The following is a 16142-nucleotide window of genomic DNA, read 5'->3' on the forward strand; positions in this document are numbered from 1 at the left end:
CAGGTTTGGTGGGTTGTTTTGTTTGGTGGGTTTTTTGGGGGGGCAGGGCAGAGTTCTTTAGTAAAGAAGAGTTATACCTCAAGCTATTTATAAAACAAACAAGCTAGAACACAGCTTGAAAAACTACACGTTACATCCTGAGCCTTGACAGAACTTGTAAACCTGTTATGAAAAAAAACTTCCCAAAATGAACATAACAGCAAGGATAAATATGTTTACCGGGTCTTTCTCTGCTGACATTATTACTGTATGTAAGATTTCATGCTATTTGATTACTAACATTGTGTTCCAATAAAACTGTTTTGGAGTTTTGTTTGCTGTGTAATGCTGGTGAAGTTGTTAGCTGGTCACAGTACCTGTGTGGTTAGATGTTTCTGGAGTGTACCCAGAACATAACTGCGCCTCTTAACTCAGTTGAAGTCCTTCGCCTGGAGGTTTTTTAATTCACAGTCTAGCCATATTATAACCTTTAATTCTGTTATGATTGACTCTACTGACTTGATTATAGTTATTACGGATGGAGCCATACTGAACAGAAATTGGAACTCTGTCATTCGTCTGGGTTTCATTATTCAATATAATTCTTTGCTTTGTAAACAAATACAGGGACAAGAGTCCTTCTGTTCTTAGCAAAAAGCAAAGGTGACCAAAAATTTACTCAGTAACTGAATACTGTATAAATAAGACTAGATAGCAGCCTTTCTTGATGAAAACTGATGAGACTGATTCGTTTAACAGAACTTGACAACGGTTATCACTCAAATATTTTAACACGTGCATTTAAAGAACAAAGCTGTTCTTTGAAAATGAGAGCTGAGAATCTGATCAATGAGAAAGCCTGAGATTTGGTCTTGATGAGCACAGGAGACTCAGGGTACTGCAGGGTTTTGTGGGTTTGTTTTGTTTTTAAATGTGGATAGCTGAGCTTACGGGAAATCTAGACAATGATTTTATTTTATTTTTTCCAATGTGAAGGCAATTTGTAAATTTTGTGGCCTCTTGTTATGGGGCTATATTAATTTATGTGGAAAGATTAACACCAAGTTAATCACAAAGGTAGCTTGTCAGTGAGGTAAGTTCTTTGAGTGCAAAGATCTTTTCACTTACCATATTATCTCCTCAGCTGAAAAGGAGACAGTCCTCAGCAACATTGCCACAGTAGTGCTGTCATCCCACCAGACACTGACCTTAGTTCATCTGTTTCAACATCAAGAAATCTCTTGATCATCTCTAGTGAGCCAGAAGACTGGGTTCTGACAGGGACAGTTATTTTGGAAATCTTTTCCCTGACTTACAAAGCTGACTCTGCTTTTGTAAAGGAGTGTGGACATATGAACAATGGAAATGCAGAATAGAAAGTTCCAGCTATTACAGCATCTGTGCCTGAACTAATCTGAGCATAGCTTTGAAAATAACACTTCACTTTTCCTAGCTGTCCTAAAATTTGTGCATGATCAAGTTACACACTGGTTCCCAACGTGTTTCCCATGTACTGATCTCTGTGGGACAGCTGTGCTGTTTATGAGAACGTAGAATATAACACAGTCTGATAATGCATTTTAACTGTTAAACTCAGCAGGGTGTGCCTTTGCCCTTTCTCTTCTATCCCACTGCAGTAGAGAGAAAGCTAGTACAGAATTCGGCTCAACACCGTCATAGTCAAGGTAGTTTTGGACCTCTTATTGTGCAGTAGAGAATGACAACAGAATTGCTGTCACTAAGGATGCTGGTCCAGCATCAAACTTCAAAATTAAAAAAAAAAAAAAAAAAAGAAAAGGTCCTTCTTGCAAGTGATAATAAAAAGATCATTTTTTTCATGAGGAATTCTGCCCGATGTCCCATTCCATCCTTTGCAATGGTAGGCAGCTTGGTGCGGCTCAGTCCTGTCACTTGAAGATATATACTGGGGAGATATGTCATCTCCTAACTACAGTTTGAGCATCTATCTCACAGCCAGTATAGCAGCTTCCCTCCACAATTGCATAGGAAACAGTGTTTTGGTTAGTACTAGCACCTTTTTCAGACTAGAGATGATTTTTTCCCTCTTTTTCAGATTGGGCAGGGAATGGAGCTCCTAGTGTCTAATACAGCAAGAATACTATTTCCCTGAGCTCTGAAGTTACTATGAAACTTACTGCCTGAATATCTAGCCTAATTTAACTATATCCCTTCTGCTGTGCTTCTCTGCCCATGTTTCTTTCTCTTCCAGGTGTTTTTGCTCAATACATTTGGCTAAACTTGTATTGAGATTTCTCATCTTTTTTTTGAGAAATGACGTGAGACTTGGACATGTCTTTCTGTAATTCAGACAAGATTTTTAAAAGGCTAGTTAAACTTACAGAGGAAGTTAGACTAAATCCCTCTGCAGTTTTGTGCCCTTTGAAACATTCTTCACTATGGATGTTCTTAGTTGCTATATTTTTGGATTTGAAATTCTGCTTTGTTTTTGGAAATGTCTGCATTTGTTCACTAGCAACTGAATTGCAGAGAAATATATGCTGTCTGTAGCTTATTCAAATCCCTGTCTTTTTCAAAAGTTTTTGAGAGGACTTTTAAACCTCTGTTACTTTGCTAAATAACCAATAATGTAATGAAAATAAAAAAAAAACCAAAACAAAACCCAAAAGGTCCACAGCATTCTTTGAACACTTTTATGTTGCACTTTGTTATTTTGCATTTCTTGAAAATACAGTAGAACCCAGAAATAGATTGATTCACCCGTGCCTATGACTAAGCCTGTCTTTTTTTTTTTTTTTTTTTTTTTTTTCCCTGTTTCAGATGTAAGATGGAAAAACAAATTCTGGGGAAAGTCCATGGAAATTGTTCCGGTTGGTACAACACATGTAACTCTTCCAGCGTAAGTGCTGCAGTCATGCATTGCTGTTCACACACAGGCACAGGCATGCTTGCGCACACTGGAGCCACATTTGTCTGGATGAGAACAAGCCGTGTTGTGCCATATTAGACCTTTGGAAGAACTGGTGATTATGATTTAGTTGGGGGGGGGGGGGGGAAACCACCAAACCAAAACCAGAAGCATAAACCAGAAGCACTAACTCTTCCAAAGGTTATAAAAAACATCATTCCTGTGTGTCTTGAAAAAAACAAAGTCGGTATTTTCATACTTCAGTTGAATTTCAAGCATCATGCATTTTAAACTCGCAGGGAAAAACCGCATGGTAGAGGAAGCTATGAATTCTTTTGCTTGAATATAGCTTTGGGGGAGGGTGTGGTGGTGGTATTTTTCTTGTCTTTTGTACCTGTATTTGTACAGACCCTAACACCATGGGGTCCTGGTCTGTAGGTGAGGCCGATAGCAATTGTTACTGCAGAAATAATTATCGTAAGTGATAAATAGGACAAATTGCATATCTGGTGTTTATTATCAAAGGAAGTAAGCAGCCACTGTAGTTAAGTGTTGAGTACAGTTTATTTTTTTCTAAAAAATAAAAATCTGCAATGTGCTACGCTCTCTTGTCAGAGTGCCCGTTATAGATCAATAATTAAAATCCCTTAAAATTTGGCCCATATCCATCATGTTTGCAGAACCAGAGGTCTGAAGGTTGTGTAATGTTCCAATTAAATCTGTTTTCCAAAGAGAGTTTAAAAAATTAATTATTCTGCCATCTGAAAAACAAAAAAGAAAAATAACCCAAGAACTTAGCACTCATTAGACTAAGCAACTAAGCATGCCTTTTTCTTTTAAATGGGTAAAATTGCAATATAGTAGGATAGTTTTTGTTCATCTCTTCTTGTCTGCTGTGTTCCAGTGTGCGACTGCATCTTGAACTCCCTGGTGAGAACTTTTGCTCTTGCCTAAAGCACACACATAGGCTCAGCCTTGAAAGCTTGAGCCAAGCTCATTCCATTCAGTCTTCTGTTGGCTCCAGTGGCCCATGTCCTTGTGTTTTCAGTTGCCACAGTGTTAGAAGCTGTGAAATGGGCTTTTTAGCCAGTAGAAGATATTGGAATGATTACTTTTGGAAACTTAAAACTGGTAAAGAGGGACAAGTAAATTGAGAGAGAACTGAATTCAAGACCAATGTTTATAGCAGAAGTGGAAAGGGTTTTCTGGGAGAAAGGATTGTTGTCATAGATTTTGTTTTTGAGAAGGTGTGAGACAAGATGATGAGGCATTCCAGAAAAAAAAAAAAATTGTTTTATGGGGTTTTTCTAATCAAGTTCTCTGCAAATTTTTTTCACAAGTTTATGAGCTCATTTGAACATGGCATGAGATTTTTTTTGTGTTTTTCTTATAGTTTTAAAGACCATTTTGCATGGAACAAGGTGACATCTTGCATCCATAACATCTTAAGTGGGCAAAGATGGATTGAACACTACGGAGAGATCATCATCAAAAATCTTAACGATGACACTTGCCACTGCAAACTGACTTTCATAAAGGTAAGCACAGCAGTTACTGCAGCAATGTTGGCAGTGCCTTTTCCAACAGACGCAGCAGTAGGTGGATGCTCTCTGCTGAAGCTCAGTACAACTGCTTACAAGCTGTATTTTCCTATAGTTCTGCTGTAATTGCCTGTGATTCTTTGAGAAACTTTAACTCTGAAGGAACTGCCGCTCACTCAGTAGAGCCAGACAAGAAAGAGAAGCAACAGCTTTCTTGGATGATTCCACCTGAGATTCAGAAAAGGATGGGGAAAGGAAGGGAAGAAATATGATGAAAAATCTACTCTGTTTGATGAGAGAGGTAGGCACAAGGTGTCTACTGACAGTGGTTTACCACATGCCTCCTGCTAACCCGTTGGCATATGCTGTGGTCTTATTCATTCAGCAGCTTGTAGTAGTAGACCCAGTGCTTGTGTGGGGTGCTTCACCTGATGCTCTTTTCTGCCCTTTGCAGGTACTTGGAGGAGCTTAAGTAAGGGGTTGTGGCATTACTCAAAGCTTTTGCTTCAGTAGAAGGCATCAAGGCATAACTTCCTCAGGAAATACCCTTATAACTGAAACTAAAATTAGATTTTGGCAATAGATGACTTCTTCCTAGTAAAGGAAAATCATTGAAAACCTAAAACAATGCCAAAATTTCAAACCTGAGAAATAGTTTTGCAAAGTATGCTAGGAGACTTAACCTTAACCTGCATTTCCTGTATCTGATTGCTGGAAAAAGGCTGTGCTTTACACAGAAACAGAACATACAGATACAAGCTAAGTACTTCAGCATAACTATGCAGCATGGCGTGCTCTGCAGCAGAAGGAAAGTTTCCTTTTCTTGTTTTCTTGAGTACTTTGTGCTTTCTGAGAAGCATTGTGATTTTTTTTTTCCAAATACTTATTTCAAAGTACTGTAATGTATTTGCAGAGTTGTAGTGGATGTTTAGAGTTCAAATTTTAAAGATTGAGAGCCTGCAAATCCTACATCTTTGATATTGTAAATTGTCTAAAGTGGAGCTCACTGTATCAGTTCCTTCCCCAAATTTGCAGAAGAGAAGGAGAAGATCTATATTAAATCAGTGTTACCTGTCATTGGGCAAAATTCAAGGTCAGCTATGCTTCACCTAGTACTGTCCCGAGGAAAAAAAAAAAAGGCAAACAAAATAAATACAGTTCTCAACATTAGTATTTTAATAAACTGATTACTAGTACTAACAGCAATTGTTTGCATACGATATTGTAATGCACAGCTTAATGAACAGTTTTCAGAAAACCACTCTACAGCATGGTACTACTGACATGGCAAAATCACTCACACTTGATCTCTTACGCACCTTTTTTCTCTTGTTCCTTCTAACTCTAGGCGAAGTATTGGAATCCAAATGCACATGAGATTGAAGGCAGTGTCGTGGATAAAGCTGGGAAAGTTGTGCATCGACTCTTTGGGAAGTGGCATGACAGTTTATACTGCGGGACGACTTCATCTTCGAACTGCATATGGAGAGCAAGTTAGTGATGAGAATGGCTAATGTACAGAACTTAAGATGTGCTTGAGAATAAGCTTACTATTTTCATCTCTTTATTAGGCCCCAACTTCTTGTTATTTCTATGTGGAATATTAGATTTTTGTGAAGCGTTTAAAATTTAGACCAGAAGAATGCATCATTTAACTTAAATAATATGGAGAACTTAATCCCATGACTCCCTGCATTTTCTCCATTCTCCCTCATTTTCATATTTGGGCATGAAGTGGGTATTGAGGACTCTAAAAGGAAGTCAAAAAGTAAAAAAAGGAACCAAACCCCCCACTTTTTTGTAGAGAAGTGTGATATATTTCATGTATTAAACATTGGAGGATAGCCCACAAAGCTCAATTCTGTAATGACAGCTATATCTGAACTTCTCTCAAACTTAGGTTTTGTCTATTGTAGTTTGAAAATGCACTATGATAATAGCACGGCCTTCCTCACAGTTGTGCTCTGATTCAGCTGAGAGAACAGAAAAATGTTTTGTTGCAGTGCAGTTATCAAGGGGGATGTTCTCTCTTGTCACATTATTAAAAACCTCTTATTCCCCCAGAACTGAGACCGCAGTTGAGAGATGAACAAATGACTTAAGGGAGCTTGGAATTTTCCTTCTAAAGATAAAAGCCTTTAATTGGAATTCTGAATGTACTTTTTTCTTCTGTAGATCCAATGCCTAAAGATTACGAACAATGGTATGGATTTACTCAATTTGCACTGGAGTTAAATGAACTGGATCTGCAAACTAGGTCATTGCTCCCATCCACTGATACGCGTTTTAGGCCGGACCAAAGGTAAGAAGTTTTCTGTCCTAAATATCTTTCTCAGTTTTTAATCTTCTGTACACTCACTTTACCCTAAGATCCAGACTAACTTGTGTAGATACCTGCAGCGTGTTTCCATTTCTACATTAATATGCATCTGAAATTAGATGTTTTAATCACTTACCAAGAGATGGCCTAGTCATTGTGGACCAGTGTTTCCTAAAATTGATTTTTGGATGCTTCAGTGTTTAGATAACTGCCTTTCCCAAAATGTTAAAACTTCAGTAGTTCAGGTACCAGATGTTCTGTGTTTGAACAGCCAGAAACTGAGACGCTTGAAATTTCTTTCTGTGTTGGAATTTCTACTGTTGCTAACTTCCAAGGAAAGGAATATAATGATGACTCTGAGCTTATTATAAGAGTTACTTTTCCTTAAGTGCTTTTTGATAGTGCAGTTGTCTGCAGATGTAGCTGTTTACAGCAGGCAGTTCAGTGTTCGAAAGGTAAAGATTAGATTCTGGAGCTCTAGAGGACCTGGCAAAGGTGGGGGACAGGAGCACCAATTATGTCTCTTATCACCCCTGGTACTACAGGTTCCTAGAAGAAGGGAATATTGAAGGAGCTGAAATGCAAAAGCAGAGGATCGAGCAGCTGCAGAGAGAACGACGGAAGGTGCTGGAAGAAAACAATCTAGAGCATCAGCCTAGATTTTTCAGGTACTATATAATAATTAGCATATACTATAATTTATTCAGATTCTTCTTATAGATCTGGTTCTAAACTGCCGTAGAGCAGACTCCAGTTTTTTCCAGGTTTCTTCTATATTCTTGACTTTTGTATTTTGGCAATGTAGAACACTCCAGACGTAGTTAAAACTCAGGATTATATATTGCTTTTTCACTAGTTCATCCCTGAATTCTTTCCAATTTTTTTGCCTTGATGGTGACTGATATTTACTCTATGTTTGAATTTACCTGAGTGAATGTAGCATCTTCGATTCTTTCAAGCAAGGTGAAGTAGCTGAATTTAGCTTAATTACCTCTGCTGAACTTCTAAATTCAGTAGGATTGCCTTGTGCAGCAGTGTGCAGAGTTGGAGCCTTCATTTCCAGGGCTATTTTTCAACACGTTTCCCCTATTTCACAGGAAAGAATTATCATTCAGAGGGTACTTTGTTTCTTCCTGTTGTAAATAATTGATTAACAGGAGACTTCAACCATTGAAAGACAAAACCGAATGCTAGTGAGGACATGGTCTCTATTATAGCAAAAATGTGTAAAGTAGATATGAATTATGCATGTGGCTTTTCAATAGTGGTTTCTCTTTTCAACAAATCACAAGCCTTGATTTACTTGAAACGTAATTTGCTGTTGTGCCAAAAATGTTGTACACTAGATTAAAAGCAGACTGATTCCTTCAGGTTACTGTGTCTAGTGCAATGAGTCTCACCTCTTGGCTGAGAGCTGTAGGCTCTCTATGAAATAACCATGGTGAGCCATCTTTAGAGAGGTAAAAGGGAAGTTTCCACTTTCCACTTGAAGCTACCTTTGAGATTACGAAATAAAGCTGGACTGTAGTTTTAACTGCTAAGCACTGGTGTGTGACACTGAAATAAGTGTGTTGATGTCAGCTGAACACCAGGCTACTGAGGTGCATCTCCAAGGCCCAGTGCAGACATACCAGTTCAACTCTCCAAGCTATATTGCCTTGTTTGAAGGCTGTACTGAGCTGCACTGCGCCTGGTTCATGGGCTGGATTGGGTATCTGTGCATAGTGCTATGTTGCATTACACAGTGTACGTATGGAAAATACAAGTTTTACATTTAAGACGTTTGTTTAATCTTTGATAGGAAATCCAGCGATGACTCCTGGGTGAGCAATGGGACCTACATGGACCTTAGAAAAGAACCTGGTTTTTCCAAACTGGATAATCCTGTCCTCTGGTGAAAGAGGAGCTAAGTGAAGATACTCTGTGCTGTATTCTCAGATCTGATTTAAAAGAAGTATATATAAAATATATCTATATATATACACATATATATACACACATATAATATATGTGTGGGGCGTGTGTATGTGTGCAAGTGTGTATAGCTCCAGAATTGTGCTTAATTTAGAACCTGATAATTTGTTTCCTTTACTCTGATTATTGCAGTGATTGTTTGAATGTATAAATACCCTAACTTCTTTTTATAAAAATATTTAATAAAAAGTACTGAATGTTAACAGTGAGAGGGAAAAAAGGAGCTTTTACACTACTTTTCCAAGATGTAATAATGTCAGTTCTGAGTTAACTTATGCCTTATTGAATTGCATTGGAGACAGTAGCATCAGCATCTCCTAGCTGCGCTGAGAAATCAGAGTTGCAAGCCTTAGTAACTCAAACTGTAAGTAGATTTCCACAGTTCAATGAGTAGTTCAGCTGTCTCTGGGCTGGTATAAATTGCTAAAACAGATTATCAGCTGCTGCTGGAATCTTGAGTATGATCTTTTGCTGCCTGTAGAAAAGATTTAAATAAGCTTTTGTTTCTATTACCTTTCTTCTTAGCATTATGGAAGAGATAGTTCTGAGCTTACATCAGTGGTTCTACTGCCTTATACATAAAATATACCCGGCTAAATGTAGTGCTAGAAATTCAGGAGTCGCCAAAATTTTCCACTGGGAATCTTCAGATTTATAGCCCTCAACAGGGCAACAGGAGGAGATCCTTTGTATATACTGCTTGAGCACTGACTAGATGAAACAGCTTTTTCTTTTTCCAGTAAGTAAAATCTAGACAGAGCACAAAATCCTGTGCTTCCATAGCTTCATTTGTTTTTATTAACCTAAAAATTGGAAGAGTAAGACTTTTTAAAAAGTAAGCAAACTGATTGTTTTAAGCTAGAAGTTTTTTCTTAGTATTTTGATATTTTCTACCTCTTAAGAAATAAACAGCGTATTTAAGATCTTATATTTAAAAAATGACCATCTGCCTTATGGAGAAATGTATGGAGTCTTTGATCTTCCTCTGTTTGTTCGTTATGTTCAGATAAATATTGAAGTGTCTTGCACTAAATCAATTGCGTCCCTTTCCTGTAATTTTATACATATGGCTAGATTTGTGAAACTACTAAAACATAGGTCAGAAACTTAGCAGGAAACCAATGTAGCAGAAGTCGCACTTTTGAACGAAGATTAGATGGGCAGTATTTTTGTTTTTTCCATCCAATCACAATGCCACAGTCATTAATGGAATAATTTGCATTCCTACCTATCTGCAACTCAAGCTTGACCCGTGATTATTCAAGTCTGTTGTATGTGTCTGTGACTCTATGGCAACAATACGGTCTCCAAGTTTAGAACTATATCCTGTCACTACCAACCACCCTTTTCTTTTTCTTACATGCCACTCTAACAACACAAAATAAACCCAAATGTTGTTGGCATGTTTAACTGGCTTATGACTGGAATGGTTGGACAGGGCATGGATAAGGGAGACTCCTAGGAGGACTACTAGCTTGGAAAAGCTTGCACTTTACTGGGTGCTGCATTGTTCTAAAGAAAACCCATTAGAAATAGATCCATGTATTATATGTAATATGAAGGAAATACTATGAACGCTTCCATTTTAAACCAAATCTGTGATGTCAGATTAGATGTACATTTGAATTTTTATTTCTGTTATCTTGAAGCCCCATTGTCTTACAGGCAGATGAATGTTTTTTCACCATTTTTCCACTTTGCCCGGGAACTCTGCCTCACTATCATTTCTGTAATTTATTACCAAAGAAGTTAGCATAATTCTTTCTATTTAATATGTCTTCTAAAGACTTGATTACCATGCCAGCAGCTTACAACGAGGCAATGCTCACATCAATATGAAGACAAAATCTGGGCTTGGATTCTAACGGAAATCTTAACATTTCAGGGCTGTTTGGCTTTTCAACGAAAATGAGGATCTCTCTGTGATTTGTTCCCTTCCTGTGTTTTATTCTTGTATTAACTGACAAAGCTTGGCACAGAAATGAGTTGATATTTGTAATTATCCTTGCTGTTGGTAATTACCATTTATACTAGAAATAACAATTTAACAACAAAAGAGGGTAGGGGATATGAAAAAAAAAAAGCTTTTAAGAAAGGGAGCAAGGTTTGTGGAGGATGCTTTAAACTTGCTCGTCATCATATTTGGCAGCTACTGTGATTACTGTCTGATCTGATTGCTGGGTTTGTATTTTCTGTATATGGAGGGGATTTCTCCATACTTTTCATATGACCTAATAGTTGATAGCATCTGAAATTAAACGATTAGAGGCCAAAAGACACAGTTAAAGCATTGTAATGCATTAAAATCAGCAGGTGTCAAATGAAACTAATCTCATATTCGGTGTTCAAGTCATGATTTTTGAGAAATCAGACTGGCAGTGTGGCTGTGTATCTTACAATCTAAAATGTCTAAAAAACATTTGATTAATGGCAAGAAGCACTGGGCTCAGTAGTGCCTTATATAAAATTTTCTTCAGCAAAATTCCCATATCAGGAAGGTAAACTTAAGAATTTTACTATCATTTCCAGAAAAATAATGCCTGAGAATAATCCAGGGCATTTCTTAAATACATGAAGCAAAATCATTGTACAATAACTCCTCCTGTACATCTCTACACATCTGCAAACCTGGTGCAACCAGTTGTGAATGATCCTCTGACCCCATGTTCCAACTGCAGTATAGTTGTCCCAGCTTACTTTTGTAGGAAACAATTAGGTTTAGTTGTTAAACTGCTGTCAAGTGTATACTAAAAAGTGGAAGAAAATTGTCTCAGTGTTACTTCTGTATATTTCTGCATAAAAATATATTAATTCACAAACCTTAGTATACTCTATAAAGTTATTCTTGGTAAAATATGAAGTTTTGGTAACTTTCTTCCCCAAAACTTCAGATGTGTTAATGGGTTCAAAACTTACATTAGCTTTCTGCAATGTAACTAAGACAGCTGTTATTTTAATAACTGACATTGAGTGACTTTTTTCCCCCATTTCTACCTGAATGGTAAAAAGAACATCTCAGGCAACTTACCTTCCTTTCATACACAGCAGTGATCCCCAAGCTGTTCAGCTCAATGGATCAGTCTTAAAATTTCCTGATGACCATTGCCTGCTGTTTTAGATCTCTTATTTCATGACTTTATAAAAGTTAGTCGATATGATTTTGGAGGGCAGCTTGAGAAGCACTCATCTAGCATTGCCTTTCTTGGTGTATCCATTCACAAAGTTAAAAAATTCACTATAAACTTACATCAAGATGATGGAGCAGCTCAGGCCTTTGGGTGTTAAAACACTGACTCAGTTTTCAAATTACACAGCAAAGAAAGAAAAAAAGAATCCAGGGAAATAGTGTTCATAGAAACAGAAACCCACAGGTCTACTTCCAGATTTGCAGAGTTGACACTTAGTTTCTGATTTTGGTGCAGTTTTTGTTTGGGATTATGAAACAACAGTGTAACTTGTTTAGGAAACTACTCTTGATAGCACTCAGACTTTAGACTGAGTGGAAGCATAAAGTGCCCGTTAGACTGAGTGGAACTGGAGTGCACCATTAATCATTGCATTCCTTTCTGAATCTCTGCTCTCTGAGATATGCTTTATGTGTTAGTTTGCCAGCACTGATCTACTTCTTTTAGATGCTTTCTGAAATATAGATTCAGTAAAGTACTTGGGTTTTTTTATACAGAGCTCAGAAAATTAGATGGATGGAAGGAAGAGTGAAAACAGCCAAAATTTTGAGAAGGAAATATCCTAGAGATCTGTTCTTTCACCAACATATTTTCTTTGAAGGGCCTGAAGCAGGATTGCTGGTTTCTTTTAAAACCTGGCCCCTGAAGGAGGTGGTGGTCGCAAACAAGGTCACCTTGTTAATTTGGCAGTTTAGTGCTGAAGCCAGATCACTGCACAGAATGGAACGTAAATTCATGGGGCCAGAACGTACGACCAGGGACAGCTCTGGGGTGGCACAAAGGTCCAGTGCTGGTCTCAAAAAAACCCCAACCTAACAAAAACTTCACCCCTTCCTATGCCCCCCACTTGCCCTCAGCTGTTTACAGTCCTGTTGAGGTTTTCTATGTGGCCTCTCATATCTAAAAGTCCTTATTCAGTGTCCCATTTTCTCATTATTAAAAAAATTTCTGCAGAACGGGAACACAGTCCACTCTAACAAGCTTTTAAATGACAAATCATGCCTAAAAGCTGTAGTAAAAACTGTCCCCATAAACACCGTGGCCTATTTCTGTATCTTTTCCTTGACTGTGAACAGGACTTTCTTCCCACTTGCACTCTGGAGTCAGACCACAGCCTGGTAAGGGTAGCGTGCGATGGAAATGTGCAGCTACATCTGCTCAGCGTACTCCTAATTAATGTCCTTGCATCTGCTTTTGTGTAAATCTCTTCCGTCATCTCTCTAGATGACCAACTTTGCAGAGCAGGAAATTTTCAGCATATCTTATTTTGTTCAATACAGCTTTTCTTTACGTACAACGTGTACAGGGGGGCAAGCTGAAGAGGAGTGCAAAACTTGGCTCACAATGCATATATAATAGAGAGAAGGATGAAATCCAGCTTCTCCACGTAACGGAATACATCTTGTAAGGGCTAGAGTCAGATGGTGCGATTCAAAGGAGTGAAGTTAAAATGGAAGGGTTTTTTTGGTTAAGTGTGTTTTCATTCATGGATTATGCCTACTATAAATAAAATTCACAGTATTCACTAACATCCTTTCTATTTTCTAGCTACTGGTGAGCGCAACTTACTCCAGCAGCTGTGGGTTCCTAAGAAACTGCACATGTTATCTGGCTTATCTGTTGAAACTTAGTGAATGCTGTAACTATCACCAAATGTAGTATTGTACTGCTCAGTTCTTAGATACTGTTCTTGCTGCAGCTTTTGAAAGCAATAAGAGAAATTTTCCACATAAATAGTTGCCATGTGTTAAAAAATCATTTAAAGCGGTTTGTTTTTTGTATAAATTGTGGATTTGGTGTTTTTGTTGTATAAAATTAAAACCATATTAAATCTTATGGGAATGTTTGGGAGGTTGATCCACAAAAGGTGATGAGCTCCTTCAGCTCTGCACCTTTGAGATGGTTGGTATCCCTAAGAATCAGGCAGTCTTGTATTTATGTTAACAGTATTTTACTAGTTCCAGTATTGGAACAACATACGACATGTATGAAGTATTACATACGCAAAGCTGCTAAATACTGAATTTGTTGTTTGTTTTGATAGGGCTTTAGTGATTTGAGAATGAAGAAAGGGATCTTATGTGTTAGAATTATCACTGACTCTCAGATTTTTGAGAAAACTTTCTGTAGTCAGGATCATTCCTGTTTTCTGCTTCACTTACTCCAAAAATTTGTAATAATGTTGGAGCACCTTGATGCACAATTTGATTTATTATTTTTGTCTCTGTAACCAATTTAGTTGGATGTTAATAAATCCTACTTGCAAATGTCATAGAGCACCCTGACTTTTTCCCAGGGGTTGTAAGCATCTTCAAAGGTTGTCAGTGACAGCTGAAATAAGTCTAGCTGCTGTAACGATCTATGCTTTTTACACTTGTGAAAACAGCAAGTATGAAAGAGCTTCCATCTGCTAGAAGCCTTATTTATCACTCTCACAATCTGTCTGGTAGTTGTCCAGTGTTCCAGTTGTTTACCTGTTACCTGCACACACTGTACAGCACCATCATATGGCTGTTACGCCAGGCACTGGGGCAGGGAAAGGGGTAAGCTGATGGAATTCATTTACAGCTGGAAGTTGATTCTTAAAAGCAGTTTTTAGCAGACAGATGTGCAGCATAAATTTTATGCTTTAGCATGAATGTGGAGACCACAAACCACATGCTCTCCATAAAACAACTTGTAAAAACACAGAAACATAGTATTTACTGGATAAAATAAATAACTGGAAGGAAATGGCATCGATATAGTGTTTTCTCCCTCAGAGATGGTCATTCGGGACAGCTCTGCCAATCAGATCTCAACTCTGTCTCACGGTCACACTGTATGTGTGTAAGATGCAATGCGGATGGATTAGGATCTTGAAAAATGTGGGAGTACAGTGAGTGTAATTCCTGACCAACCTGTAATTCCTGACTGCAGTTCTGCAGCACTTCCCAGATTCAGTGTGTACAAAGATTTGGTGGGAGGGAGCATAGAGGTTGCAGGAAGAGCTAGGAAAATTAGATCAATAAATCTGTTACCATGCCAAATATCCTCAGCTGTTGTACACGGCAGAATAGGGATAGAGGCCAAATGAAAAACAGTTTTTTATAGTGGGCAAGAATCAGTTCGTGTTTTTTTGAAATCCTGCCATTTTGGTTCTGTATTGGGTTAAGAACTTTGGAACTTGCTCATTGTGTCCATGGGAATCACTTAATTGCTGATTAATTTCAGAGAAATCTAATATGCTTTAATTGGTACCTGAAATAACTAGCATGTTGTTCAAGTTGCTGGGAAAATAGCAGTTTACAGAAGCAGTAATTATTTGTTTTTATAATTATAAAAGGGAGAACAAGACGGCAAGGGATCCTCAGTATTGGTGCCCTGATCACGAACACCCAGGGCAGTAGGAACTTCTCTTACAGAGAAATGGATATGGAGTGAATTTCTCACAATTGCCCCTGGAGCTAATAACATGCCAGGTACCCATGTGTAGTCAGTGCTACCCAGACAAAACAGGCTGGGTCTGCCCTACAGAAGTGTAAGGTAAATTTGGCTCCTACAGACCTTGCATCCAATTTGTGTTTAAGCTCAGTTGTCTGTTCATTTACAGTAATCTCTATTTTAAAATCGTTTTGCTTACTGCAAAATGATTCAAACCACCATAGCGTGAGGAAAAACACTGACAGCTGAGCAAAGCTTGTTCTGCATAGTAACTGACACTTCTTGGCTTCTTTTTCTTTCTTCTGTTTTTTTAATGCCTCTGTGATATTTCTTCTGTCTTGCAAACATTTCTCTCCATGCTCAATTTGTTGATTTTTAACTTAGGTCCCCATCCCAGCAGATGCATTAGAATTTGTAGGGTTAGTCTGAGTTTTTAAATGGGGCTAAAAGCTGGCCAGATACCAAATTCTACTGTATACTTATGAATTTGTATCTTTGCTTACTCTGTACCAAGGGAAATATTTGAAATTGCTCTGTGTAAACCCTCATTTGAGGTAAATCAACATTGCTCTGCTGAGCTGAGTATAACTGAGGCTTAAGTTAACTGAGAATTTGACTCTGTGTGTTCATTGATGTAAGTTTTTACAGGCTCTTGGAACAATAATAAATTCCTGGAAGACAAGATGTTGTGTATGATGATGTATCAACTGATGTTTCTGTCTGTAATTTCACAGACTTCAGGGATTATTGGCTTTATCTAATGTGTTGGGGCACTATTCCTCTTTGAGGATTTTCTGAGCTGATGTTTCACTTGCTATTTTACTAAGATCAAA

At 37.9% G+C, this 16142-nt stretch overlaps 1 protein-coding gene across 3 annotated transcripts in view; it reads left to right on the forward strand.

The window, feature by feature from the left end:
- Window positions 1–16142, forward strand: part of OSBPL3 (oxysterol binding protein like 3) — a 92522-nt gene extending 76380 nt beyond the window's left edge. For all 3 annotated transcript variants that reach the window (XM_054816792.1, XM_054816793.1, XM_054816794.1), the window contains 6 exons: window positions 2779–2857; window positions 4260–4404; window positions 5756–5900; window positions 6583–6709; window positions 7273–7395; window positions 8529–16142. In XM_054816792.1, the coding sequence (XP_054672767.1) occupies window positions 2779–2857; window positions 4260–4404; window positions 5756–5900; window positions 6583–6709; window positions 7273–7395; window positions 8529–8625 (716 nt within the window). In that variant the 3' untranslated portion in view covers window positions 8626–16142. The remainder of the gene's footprint in view (window positions 1–2778; window positions 2858–4259; window positions 4405–5755; window positions 5901–6582; window positions 6710–7272; window positions 7396–8528) is intronic.

This window comes from Grus americana, chromosome 2, assembly GCF_028858705.1.
Source record: "Grus americana isolate bGruAme1 chromosome 2, bGruAme1.mat, whole genome shotgun sequence".
Taxonomy (NCBI): domain Eukaryota; kingdom Metazoa; phylum Chordata; class Aves; order Gruiformes; family Gruidae; genus Grus; species Grus americana.